This window comes from Bacillus rossius, chromosome 6 (genome assembly GCF_032445375.1).
Source record: "Bacillus rossius redtenbacheri isolate Brsri chromosome 6, Brsri_v3, whole genome shotgun sequence".
In the NCBI taxonomy this organism is placed as follows: Eukaryota; Metazoa; Arthropoda; class Insecta; order Phasmatodea; family Bacillidae; genus Bacillus; species Bacillus rossius.
This window is the reverse complement of record NC_086334.1, coordinates 46,650,222-46,664,038: the sequence shown is the minus strand read 5'-3', so window position 1 is coordinate 46,664,038 and position 13,817 is coordinate 46,650,222. Positions and strand designations below refer to the sequence as shown.

At 35.7% G+C, this 13,817-nt stretch overlaps 1 protein-coding gene across 1 annotated transcript in view; it reads left to right on the top strand.

Moving 5' to 3' along the window:
• LOC134533141 (peroxidase-like) overlaps positions 1–9,256 on the top strand; it is a 72,385-nt gene extending 63,129 nt beyond the window's left edge. Inside the window, exons 15-16 of the mRNA XM_063370448.1 lie at positions 4,230–4,335; positions 6,343–9,256. Coding sequence (XP_063226518.1) covers positions 4,230–4,335; positions 6,343–6,430 — 194 coding nt within the window. The 3' untranslated portion in view covers positions 6,431–9,256. The remainder of the gene's footprint in view (positions 1–4,229; positions 4,336–6,342) is intronic.
• Positions 9,257–13,817: the final 4,561 nt, after the last annotated feature.

Genomic DNA, 13,817 nt, shown 5'->3' with positions numbered 1-13,817 from the left:
ACCAGTCTTCTCGACTAAACATTGTACGAGTCTTAGCATAAACCTCTACAGAACCAAAATCTGAATCGTTTGGCAAGAATGAATGGCCACTCACCATAAATTTATGCTCGATGATATTGACATCATTATTGTCACTCTGGACGGCTTTCATGCACATTAATGCAAGTTTTATATTTCGGTTCTGACCGGTGCATGCATCACTGTACATAACCACATGGGTACTTTTTGCAGCCCTTGCATCAATGTGTTTTGTAACACAGGAGCCAATTTCCTGTGCACCTCGTGAAGCTGTTGTTTCATCCCATACATACATGAAACCCAAAACACTAGATAGCTCGTGACAGCCAAGATTGTAAACATACATATTCATTTTGTAATAGGCAACTGAACATGTCAATGTTGGAAAAGGAAGGGCTTTCTCCAAGTCAAAAGTAAACACATAGTAAAGAGAATCACGGTCACTTTTTTCTTTTTTCACGCTTCATAGACTGCCGTGCTGCCTCTGCCTTCCGCAAATGAAGTTCATGTTCTACTTCTAACTTCCTTTTCTCGTTTTTATCTACAGCAGGAGCAGTTTTGAGGATTTTGTACTGGTCACATTTTACACATGTATCTTTATTGGGTACATGGAAATGAAAATTGAAATCGCTATTGAAGGTTCCATGGTAAATGGCTTCTTTTACTGGTATAATTGCTTTGTTTTTGCAATCTTCTTGATACAGGTTGTACATCAAGCGAATATTCAAATTTGAAGACAAATATTTTCTGTTTGGGTTATGGGCTCTAGTGTAATGGGATTGATACATTGGAAAACTTGATATGTGTTCTCGTATTTTATTTATTTTATCTTCAGGAATTTTATTAGCAGGAGTACCACTTCCCCGTTTGTCTGCTCCAGGTTGTTCTCTAGTCTGCACTTTTTTCATAGCTCTGGTCATTCTGCCATCAGATATTTGGAAGGTGTCAAGAAAATACTTTTTACAAACCTTGACACTGTTTCCACCAATTGGAATATAATACTGGTTAATCGCTATCTTTTCCTGTCTTGAATTATCTCTAGGACGTCTTACCTTTGGCTTTTCTTGTTTGATTAACCCACACAGAAAAGCATTTTGGCAACTAAATACACCAATATTCCAGAAGTTTTCAAATGTTTTCTTACGATCTTCTTCATCTACCATGTCAAACTACTTCATTCTACAGTGGCAATTTACATTACTGAAAATTTTCTCACTTACTTTTTTACCTTTTAAAGTTCTGTAAGTCTTACCAGAGTTTCTTTTCTTTCTCCGATACTCTTTCTTGCTTAGATAACATTTCCTCTTTCGTGTTCGCGGTGTCCTTCCTTTTTCACTTTCATCGTCTGTAATGTCCATGGCATCACCAAGAGCCTCTACGAGTGGTGTTGTTTCCTTACGTACATCTATAAAAAAATACACTTTATAAAATACACATTAACTTATCCCTCTCAACAAAGTTCAATATGCCTTACTTCAATTTAAAATTCTGAAACTTGAAATTAGTGTCATTGTCACATAAATTTTAAGATTTCTCAGATTTTAAGTAATATTACACTTAAGAAACATAACAATAAAAAATAAGCACATATAGATTGTGGTTGATATTGAACCTGCAACCATTGCAATCTCAAGCGGACCCTATACCTTTGTGCCATGAAGTCGAATGTTAAAATGGGTTATATTTGACGTATTTTACCGTTAAACCGGAACTTAATACTTCTAGAAACATAATATTATCATTCAAAATGCAAATGTTGAGTATGAAATTGTTTGTTCTCTTAAACACATGTTTCTTTACGTTATTCATAGGTACTAAAAATATTAGGTACGTACATAGTTAAATATATTTGTATATTTTATGAATTATTTTTAGCAAAAATATTTTAAAAATATTTTTAGCAAAAATATTTTAAATTATAGTAGTTATTAAAATTAAATTAAAATCATTATAAAATTATTGTAATAATAATAAAAAACATTTCATAACAAAATGAAATAGCAACATTGTAATATCTATAGCAAATGCTTGGGTCGTAGCAACATTAATTAATTCCCTTTACAGTACTGCTAATAATCCACACTTAAATCAATAAGTCACTATTTACTCTAAAATGCGAAATAACATATTATGTTATTAGTGTTAAAAAACACAAACAAAATAATATTATTTTTAAAACTTACCTGATTCTGAAGACTCCGATTCAGATGGTATATATTCTGATCCCGATTCACTTAGCCCGTCTTTGTCTGAATCACACATATTATCGTTTACACTCATGTCTGTAACACAACTAACAAAAAATAAATGTCTAAACATATTGTTGTAAAGCATAGTGGTGTAAGTCAGACATACACCACTTTGGCTGAAAACAATAATACTAATCCATTGTCATGTAATATGTGTGCTGCCATCTGTGAGTTATTTTACAAAGCTATGAATTACACCATTTTTCCACAAACCATTTTTAGGTTGTAGGGTGCATTCCTACATATAACTCAGAATAACAGAAAAAGTGACTTACACCACTTTGGCTTTAACCGGCTCATGTATGTTTGCCAGGAAAAAATTGCAAATAAAGGCTAAAAGTATACGATAAGGTAGTGGATCTTACATATGTCTTTAAACCTAATAAAGTAAACAATAACGTCTTACACAAAAAATATATTGTTCAGTTTTTAAACACATTATGAAAATAAAACTAATTATCGCTTTGAGATGTTGAGAGAACAAAATTTGTCTCCTGTCTAATGATATGTTTGAATTATTTTAACATACATACCCTTATACAGAGAAAAAATACACAACGGGTTAATATACGCCTTGCATTCGGAAATACCCAATTTTAATCCACATCTAAATATATATTGATCCTGTTTTATATGGTTTCCTTAAAAATCTCTAGGCACATGTTTCGATAAACCCTTATAAAAACATAGTTAATTCATTTATAAAAGAACTTTCTAGTATTTTTATCTATCTCCAATTCCAATAACATCGCTTTTGACGAGATATAAACCAAACTGAGAGTCCCATAACTCAGCCTCAAGCCGAGAAGGGTTGATAGGCCAATTAGTGAAGGCTCTGAAAAAGATAGCGAAAATTCAAAAAGTTTCTTAGTTGTCAAATTATAAGATTTTTTTTTCCAAAAGGTATTTAATCCCCAAACCACACCAAATTATTATATACTGTAACTAAATATTTTTGCTACGCAGTGAGAAATAACCCTGCGATTGATAAAGATTCAAACTAAAATCAAATATGCCATACATAATTTGCTCGACTTATGAGGCAACAATTTTTAATGAGGTAACTCTGACTATTCACTGTGTAAAAAAAATTCTAACTTTGCAAGTTATTTGCTTTAATTAGCAATATTTTCAAATGACTTCTTTATTTAGCAAGGATGTTTTTATACAGTGTGGCTAGTCAAATAAAACTGATTAATAATGTTTCGCCTCAAAAGTCTTCTAAATAATTATTTTTTTCCCCTTAAGGTATAGCATTAATCATTATTGTTACCTATAGTCGCTCACTTGGTCTTGTGGCTGGCGTTTTTGACTTGTGAGCCAAGGGGAGACAATTTTAAAGCATCCTCATTGGGTTCAGGACTGAGTGTTTTAAGACGTTCCTTTCACCCTCATTCCGCAGATGGCAATTGCAAACCACCGCATTGGCAAACATAGGGACCTCACGGCTGTCATCACCATGTCGTTGCCTGCCTTACGAAACTGAATAATGTTTAAAAATGACTCTTCGTCATCATAGGTTAGTTATGATTGCGTAGGAAAAAGTTTCAGTCACATTATATAATAATATGGTTACTGGTGGGGATTTAAAAAAAAAACTTGAAATTTGCGTTGTTCTTGCTTATAAATACACATTAGTAGAGACCTGCAAAATTCGCGGATTCATTTCGTGATATGCTACAATACAAATAATTATACCTTAGCGCTGCTTCTACCACTGGTCCACTGTTAATCTGGAGTAATGAGGGCCAATTAGAGACCCTCGCTCAAAGAAGTGTCGAATCACAGACACTCGGTCGAGACGACTCACAAGTCAGCAGCCAATGAACTGGTGGCATTTGCCCGAGTTTGTAGAGTGTAGTAGAGTCTATCCTGGAGGTCATTGAATCCGCGAATTTTGCAGGTCTCTACGCATTAGAAATGAGTGACGTGTGTTTACTTTCCTGGCCACTCTGTTCCCAGCTCAACTGGCAGAAATACGCCGCGCGAGCATCTCCAGGCTGTTGTGCGACAACTCGAACGAGGTGTTGGCGCTGCAGCCCAGAGGCTTCCAGAGGGTTTCGCCCTAGTGAGTATATGGGTGGAACCAGTCTCGCTCGCGCTGGTGATACAGCCGTCTCTTGAGGTCTCGAGCAGCTGTGGAAGACTAAACGCAAAAAGCGTAACTTGGTTTCAAACAAAGTGAACAACTTTGATACAATTAAATATCAAATTATTTCCATATGTCGACTTTACTTGAAAAAATAATTATGTTTTCAGTCACATCAAACATTGGGAAAAAAATCATTGAACATTATTGCAATTTGCTGAAAATAAAAATGACGTATTATTAAAACGACATTTAAAATAATTAAATTTTATTTACAATTAACCCTACATATAAATTTTTATAATTTTGTAAAGTTTATTTTGAATCCCGTGGCAATAAATGGTTTTCTACCTTAAATATACATGAATGATGTTCAAATAACGAGCTACATTATACTGTCACTTATTCTTCTCTTTAAAGCCTAAAAATTCCATGGCAATGTCACTGATTATTCTGCTGCGGATCCAGTAAAAATAAAACAATACGACCGTATTTGGCTACAGCCCACCGATGTTAAGGTCTGGCCACACACATCCGTGCCGGGTCAGGGCCGGTTCACAAGCGCAAGAGAGCTTAATGCACCCGCGCACACGTAGCCGTGATGCGACAGGATCGTGTCACGAGTCTCGGCGCCGAGAACTGCACAAGTAGCATTTCTTACTTTTTCACGGACTTGGCCCTGACACTAACCACGGGCGAGACATACTACTCGGCTTGAAAACATTAATTTGAATATATTGTATAGCATCTTAAATTATTACAGAAATTCAATATATTTCTTTTAAATTTCACTATTTGTTGATTTTTCGAAGACTATATAAATGTATACTGATAAAATTATTACATCTGTAGCCTATTGACAAGAAAAATAATTCAATTATAAACACCAATTAGTATTTTGCCCGAAATTTTTTTTTAGCAGTGGGTCACTATTAATAACATTCATTAAATGATGTGCTATGCTCAAGGGAGCAAAATGATAGTATTAAATGATATAAAAACATTTTTGAGGAAAACACTTGTAACCAAAATGACATGTTTTATTTATGACTTCTTAGAAATAAAAATGGAATTTTATCATAAGTATGATACTCTCGATGAAATAGAACAGGTAAATGTGTTTTAGAATTTATCATTCTAAATCTTACTTTACAAAATGCAATGTCTCAGTTACATTAAAAAAAATTGTCAATACATGGCATAGTTTTGCCTAAAACTTTTGTGGTTTATTATATATATCTAACAACAGAGCACACTAAAACAAGGACATCACTAATGGCAGAAGCCATGCATGGGTAAATAAAGTAAATGCTAATTCAAATGCACACTGCAAATTAAGGATGAGGTGCGCTATAGAGGTCACAAATGAGGTTCACACTTGAGGTTTACAACTCTTACAAACATGGCAACGAAAAACCTCTTCAAATAGTCTTACAATTGCCCAAATGTCTACTTTATTCATTATTCCCCCTCCCCTCCATTTCCAATCCTGGCATCAATACCCCACCCATAAGCGTTGCAATAATCGTTATGCTCTGACTAGAAGTTTCACTTCAAAAACGTTGAAATTCCCACTGCTAACAAAGAGGTAGTTTATTCAGTAACAGGTAACAAATATCGTGCATCACAAAAACATTAAATTCAACCAATTAGAATTCGAATACACAAAATTAACTCATTTCAAATATATATATTTTTAAGTAACATGCCCTGGCGTGCCAAAGGATCAATTTTAAGTTCTAGTGTGTTTTCGGGTTCCGCGCGTATTCGAACATGCACAAGGATAATTGGTTTCGGTAAAACTCTCTCTAAAAGTGCTCTTTGTTTTTATCATAGTTTCCTACGGACTTATATGCTTAGGAGATAAACTAGATGTTTGTTGGTTAATGAAACAGCAATAACTGTACGCGTGTGCTGGCAGAACTGGCAGAGTTCTGAAATGTCCCGGAAGAGGTTCCTCACTCTTGGGTGGTGTTGTGTTGGCAGTAACCGGGTGGTGCCGTGCAGCAGGACGGACGCCATTCCCTACGTGGACCTGGAGGCGTGGCGGGAGGTACCGGCGAGGTACATCTGAGGTCCCAGCGACGTACCAGGAATGTACCGGCAACGTTCCGGCGACGTACCACCAATGTACTAGCAACGTTGGAGCAACATTCCAGCGACATCTTACCAACGTACCAGCAACGTTCCGGCGACGTACCAGCAATGTACCAGCAGCTTTGCAACAACGTACCAGCGACTTTCCAGCAACATTGGAGCAACATTCCAGCGACATCCTAGCAACGTACCAGCGACGTTCCGGCGACGTACCAGCAATGTACCAGCGACGTTCCAGCAACATTGAAGCAACGTTCCAGCAACATCTTACCAACGTACCAACAACGTACCAACGATGCGCCAGCAAGTACCCGGCCACGTCGCGCGAGTGCTCAGTCCACGTCAGCGGCAAGCCTTCTCTGACGTTTTCCGCGCCAAGAACATTCTTCATTCTTTTTCCGAATGTCTTTCCCTCTCCCGCCGGGGAGTGCTGCATGCTCTTCATTGTGGAATAGTTTGGACCGCACCAAATTAAATGAAATTTCGATGAAAATTTGCTTGAAACCGCGATGTTTCAAAGTACTGGATTTCTACGGATTTATTTCAGTTTCCGCATTTCATAGATTCAACAGATTCTAGTTAACCTCTCCCTCAAACCCAGATTCCCAAATAAGTCCACCGATTAACCATCCTGTTTGCAGAAATTCTATTTCAATGTATATTCCACCAAAAAGTTACCATTTTTATATGTGTGGTTTTTTTAATCATTTGAACATCGGGAATTATTAACGCCCTAGAAAACCTCCAGTAAAAAATGGTTAACCTTGAACATTTAGCGCTCAGTTGTGAGAATTCCTTTCGGTGTGGGTCAAACAGGAAGACGGCGACTTAACATAGGTGACAGCCAATGGACAGCTTACCTTCACTGCAGTAAATATAGGACTGCCAAGTCTAGTTCGACAGTTAAATAGGTAGGCTCTTATCGTTGAATTCATTGAATCTGGTTTCTCAGTGTAATTACGGACGTGAAGCGCAAACCGTCGTCGACGCTTGCGACGACAAGCCGTAAGTTCTCTACTTCCCCAGCTATCTTCCCCAAGACTGTTCCCAGCACAAGGTGACATCGGGCTTGAAACTGACTGCGTCAGAGGAGGCCGGCGTGGCTCGGTGAGCACTGGGGTCGGTAAGGGCGACACTAGCCCGAGCGTCACACTCCTCTTGGCCTCTACGCGCTAGGTGCTGAGTGGACGCGCAGTCTCTGCGTCGGTGACGTGTCTCTACGCGACTCCAAGCGGTAACGCTGTCATTTAACCACGTAGTTTTGAAGATATCCCACATGCAGTAGACACCGTGACCCAAAATAAATGTTACAAACGAAACCATGAGCAGAAACTTTCATACGATCGTGGATGTTTCTCGATTTCAGATCTCTTTCAGAAATATTGAGTGATTTTTAAAATGTATGTTAACACGTACAGATTTTCACGCCGAAATTGTGACTTAGCCGTGCGTCCATCGTGTGAATTGGCGGACATTACGTCATCGGTGACGTGTGGGACTGGCAATGCCAGCTGTTGTAGAGAAAATATGTCATCACTGTGTGATCAACTGGTCGATTTTCTGCTGTAAACAATTTTAAGACTAAAAAAAAACTTCTACGCAATGGAACCGAATCTACGAAATTATTTGTTTTGAAATTATTTGGTGATTTGGTTAAATTTCTCACGAGATTTATTATGTAATATTTCAATCATTACTAGTGAAAGAAGTGTTGATAATTGAATTCGAACACATAACTATTTTGGACCAGCAATGATGTAGAGTCCAAGTCTATGTACTAAAAAAAACTTTTTTTAAAAATTCTCCATGTATGTTTTAAGGTGCTACATTACAAAAAAAAAATCACTTCATGCCTGTTGACAGTTTATTAAATTATATTTTACTTAACTCATTAAAAAATACTTGTTCGTAAGTTATCAAGTGAATAAATATTAGGATCGAACTGAAATAAACAATTGCATTTGGGATTTCTATGGTCTTTCGATATTAAACAGGAATAGCCAGAGATAAACCGGTATCCATCGGTTGTACGCTGATCAAGGAAAACGAGTTGAAAATGTTTACACGATTTGTCGTCTTAAGTGAATAATATGGCATTAGTGACTGATATTGAATACTGCTCCATATCATTAAAAAGAATAATTTATTTATAATATTGGTGATAAATATTGTGTTTATTAACTTTATCAAGTGTATTTAAGTGTATTACTATAAGTGTGTTTATGTTCTAGAATGTTTAGTATATTTCCATTTTAAATTATTGCAATAGTGTTTAAAAATATTTAAATTATAAGTTAGAATAAACATTCAGCACAATTACTGATTTTAATTATTTATTAACAATAATCTCGATTAGTTTACTAAATTAAGTAAATAAATAATATTATACTCCTGTTTTATAAATTTTATTTATTTTATACTGTACTTTATAATATAAATTCAGTCCTTTACTATTTTATTTCTATTAATTATTTGCATGCAAAATTAAAGTTAGTGTCTTAATACGCCAAGTAACTTCTAACGCACCCGTTTTTTTGTAAACTAAACAGTAAAAGTTTTGTGATATTACAGATATTTATAAATTTGTACATTTATATGAAAACAACTGTACCACTACAAAAATAGTGATCGTAATAATACTGGGTTAGAATTCTTACCCAGGAATTTATGTTTTTTTTTTTGTGTTTTCAGTACCTCCAATAGTTAAAGTTTTGTAAACCGTTCCCGGGATAGCTTTTCAGTATTAACTGCCCACGATAATAAGCATAATAAAAAAAATAAAGTCTAATTATTGAAAACTGGATTATTTTTTCATTGTTTTAAAAAAATTTTGCTCGAATGAAACATCATTGAAAATATAAAATTATGCACCAATTTTTGTAAGAAATACTTAATATTATCTAAAAAAAAAAAAAAAGTATTACATAAAATGCAAATGTGTTGTACAAAGTTATAATATCATTCTTCTAGTATTACAAACGGTTTCTTGGAAACCGGTTTCCAAAGGAATCTTGTGTAAAAGTCCAGAACATTTTTTTTTCTGTGCGCGGCGATTAGAGATCAGTCCCCGCCGGGGTCACGCACCGGATGTTTCGAAAGTGGGAAACGCGGCGGACGTTTCCGAGAGCTGTTTTGTTTTTTATCGGGGTGCTCCCGTTCATTAAGGGGCCCTCCTCGTCAGGGCTGTATGTGTGTTAGTGAGGCGGGATGATAAGCGCTACGCTCGCTGGTGCTTCCAGCGCGGTATAGCCTTTAAGCGCAAGTCTCTGAACTGGCGCGCAGTCTTCTCGTCGGCACAGGATAACTGTGAAATTTTAGCGGTGACCGTAACATTATATGGCGGAGAAATGAAGATAAAGGTGTGATGCAAGCCCCTTAAGTGCTTTCAAGAATCTGTACTGATTGTTTTATGCCTAAAAATTACTCTGGAAACACGCGTTTTAGGCATTTTAACGCTTCTAAAAATACAGTTTAAAAACTTAATCAGAAATTAAAATTACTTTTCGGCCCTCAACGAACTCTTAAATGCTATTCGTAAATAGGCCCCACTCGGATATCTTGACTTGTTTTGAAATCGCGTTGTTTTTCCTGAAGCTCTGCACACCGTATGTGTGCCCAGGTAGGCGGGCCCGTCGACGCTCCTTTAGCATCTCGCCTTCATCTCGTCCGTCTCTCACGACCTCGAGGTCTGCCAGAGGTTAGGAATTCCATCACTTCTTCATTCGCACGCGACTCTTTGTCTTGAGCACAAAATATAACATGAAAAGTAAACGATAACCTGAACTCTTATTTCAAGCCATTCAGTGGACAATGCACCTGGTGGAAGTTAGTGTGGTCACCATTTTTTTTGGCAATATATTCAATTTAGTCTAACTTTATTTAATTTTTACATAAATGATTTAATATTGGCTACAATTAACATGTATTGAAAAATGTTAAATGTAATTTGGGTTTTGCTACTATGAATAATTTTCTTATTTGTACACCGTTAATACGGATTTTTACAAGCAAGATAGTGTATGTAATACATGACTTATCCTTTACGGCACTACGCAAGTATACAAGTCTTTGTATTCTAGTCCACACGACGCAAATTTGTCACAAGTCGAGATGTACAAGCTGTGCACATTCTTGTACCAGAAATAGGTCCGTGTGAACTGGGCTTTAGAAAACCACTTTACTTCATGCACAGTAACGCGTCTCCCATGGTGAAAAGTTTTTGTAGCACTGTCCAACAACTAATTAAAAAGAAACGCTCTTCAGGGACATTAGTTCTAAATTGATCCACACGGAGAGGTAAATGGTAAATTTCAATTGTTCACTGTCATCAGGCTCTGTTCAAATGAAGAAACAATTTACATTCATGAAGGCAAATATGGCAATGGATCAAGCTCTGTGTGATGCCACCTAAATTTAAACAAAAAAAAGTAAACATGTTTATGGTATCGTAATTACAGACTAAGTGGAGATTTGATACAGCTGAATAATTAAAATCCCTCGATTATAGCATTCAGAAATCTTAGTGCTACATCATACTTAAAATCAAATACAAAAAAAAATTACAAAATTTATCATGGAGTAAAATTTTTCTTCCCGGCTTGTATAAATAGGCCAACTGTCTTTTTTTTTTTAATCTGAAATAATTTCCATGTGCATAAGTTACAAGAAGCGTGTGTGTTTGATTTGAACGTATAAACAGTTTTTATAAACATGGTGATTAAAGTTTTATATCTATTTGGTAACAACAACAATATAAATTTTTGTTCGACCAGATATAGGTTTTAAGTCTATTATCAACGTGAATAGGCGTAACTCTTTTTACTGCACTTATCGTGACCTAAATCATAAACGTCACAAAGCGTGGCTATCTAGTAAAAACGAGTCAAATCTACTTTCTACTGCATTATGAAAGTGATATGTTGTGTAGTTAAGAGTTAGTAATGAAAGCATGTGTAAATGTAATGAATAAAATAAGGAAACTTGAGATAACGAGGTGGTTAATCCACTGTACATAGAACACAAGGTTTTGTGTGATACATATGTTTTGTTAATATTTAAAGAAACAATCATGGTGTGCCATTTTCGGTGGTTATAAAATTAAAAATAAAAATTTATTGTAAAAAAACATATTATTTTGTTAACTGAGTATATAACAGTTTTGAAATTTATTGTAATCAGAGAAAATTAAGCCAAAATAATTAATATTGGTTTGTAAGCGTATTTTAAAAATTTAATATTTATATATAATTTACTTGACTTTTCAAGACTGACCTGGTAAAAATTAGTATTTGAATTGCAGAAAAATCGAGGGCCAACATGCTCTCTAGTGGAAGCTGGTAGCCTCCGGCGTACAGCCTTTAGCCCCAATAATGACTGACGTCAAGTTCGCAGCCAATCACAGCCCTTGGGGCGGGACCACCATGGTGTATTGAATATATATAGTTTTAGTAGAGATACTTTTGTTTTAGTTAATGATTTTTATTTTATCATTTAAACGCTAAATTGTAGCAATTCCAACTGAAAAAAAATAAAACAAAATGGTTCTCAGAGGACATCTTACAATGCACTGGTTTCTTGTCCAATGCGTTAACCTTTTTGTGAGTTCTTGTGCCTCAGGAATGCCATTTATATCTGAGGAATACGAGCGTCAAAGTCTGGTGTCTTTTTTTTTTTTGTTACTAACTGTCTTAGAGTCTTCCTGGTCGGTGTTTATCTCTTGGGTAGTGGATGGAAGCGGGCCCCCTCAGATATCACCGTTCGTAATTGTTTACATTTTGTCCGCGAGTATTGAAAAATAAAAATTGGAATTTCGTAGATAAAGCTACGTTGGATTCGGAATTCCTACGTCTGGTAAACTGCTGGTAAACGCAAACATCTGTCTATAATCAGCCTCTGCTCAAAGAAAGACACAATTTATGATGCTAGCTAAATTCAAAACCAGAAAAAGTAAGGATAATTATGAAATCGTATTTACAGACTTAAAGGGGATTTGATACAGCTGTAATAATTTTAAAAAGGCCGATAAAAGTATTAAATAACAGTAGTGCCACATCACACTCATAACTAAATACCTAAATAACGTATTACTAAAAAAAAACATAACTTACGTGCAAATTTATGAAGTTATAAAATTTTCATTCATGGAGTAGATAAATACAGTCATAATTTATGATTTTTAAAATCTGAAATAGTTTCCTCACGCATTAGTTACAATATTTTATCCCCAGGATGAACGTGCGCGTGGAAATAAGAAGAGTGTATTTGCTGAAGACGTAACTACCGTTTTAGGTTTCCCAAATTTTTCAAATATTATTCTCGTGTGTTCATATTCAAAAAATCGTAAAATTATTAGTATGTTGATGAATATGAAATAGTAACATGATATTAATTAATTCAGATTATGAATAGTAATAATTAGGTTTATTCAGAATCTCTCAGAAATATCTTTCTTTACCTGTACTGCTGCACTGAATTCTGGCGACAATACTACTTGACTCGACTACATATATAGCGTGACAGGTATTAAGAAGGTTTATAATAAATACATATTATTCTCTGTATATGTAGGTACATCCAAACACATATCTCATTGTTAGAGACTGGAAAAATTCGCGGTTTCAATGACCTCTAGGATAGACTCCACGATCCTCTATGTACTGGGATAAATTGCACCTGCTCATTGGATACTGACTCGTGACATGCGTTACTTGGGATGCTTGTGATTTGATACTTCTTTTGTTGAAGCTTTTTCACTGATTTAGAGTCCTTCAGGTAAACGGTGGTCCAATCACTGACTCAGCATAAAGGTGTACGGGATTGGAGTCTAGCCTACCGCGAAATGAATCCGCGAATTTTTCCGGTCTCTACTCATTGTTAGAGACCGGAAAAATTCGCGAATTCATTTTGCGATAGGCTAAAATACAAATATTTATACCTCAGTGCTGCCTCTGCTATTGGTTCACAACTCACCTGGATGACTCTGGACCAATGGGAAACACCCAACCAAAGCTTTATCGAATCACAGGCTGCTACGTTGAGACGTCTCACAAGACAGCAGCCAATGAGTGGGTGACATTTGACCGAGTGTACGTAGAACTATAAAGTTCTTCCTACAGGTCGTTGAACCCGCGAATTTTTCCTGTCTCTACTTATTGTGTGTGTGTGATTGGAAAATATCCATCACTACATATAAGGTCATGCAGGTTAAGATAGATAGCAATACTCTGACACAAAACAAAATGAATAATCTTGTCAATAATTTTTTTTTGAAATAATTTATATGATCTGGTTAGAATACGAAAAAAAAAAAAAAGCAGAAGTCAGTACAACTTAAACCGGAGAATCTTCACATGACATACACACTC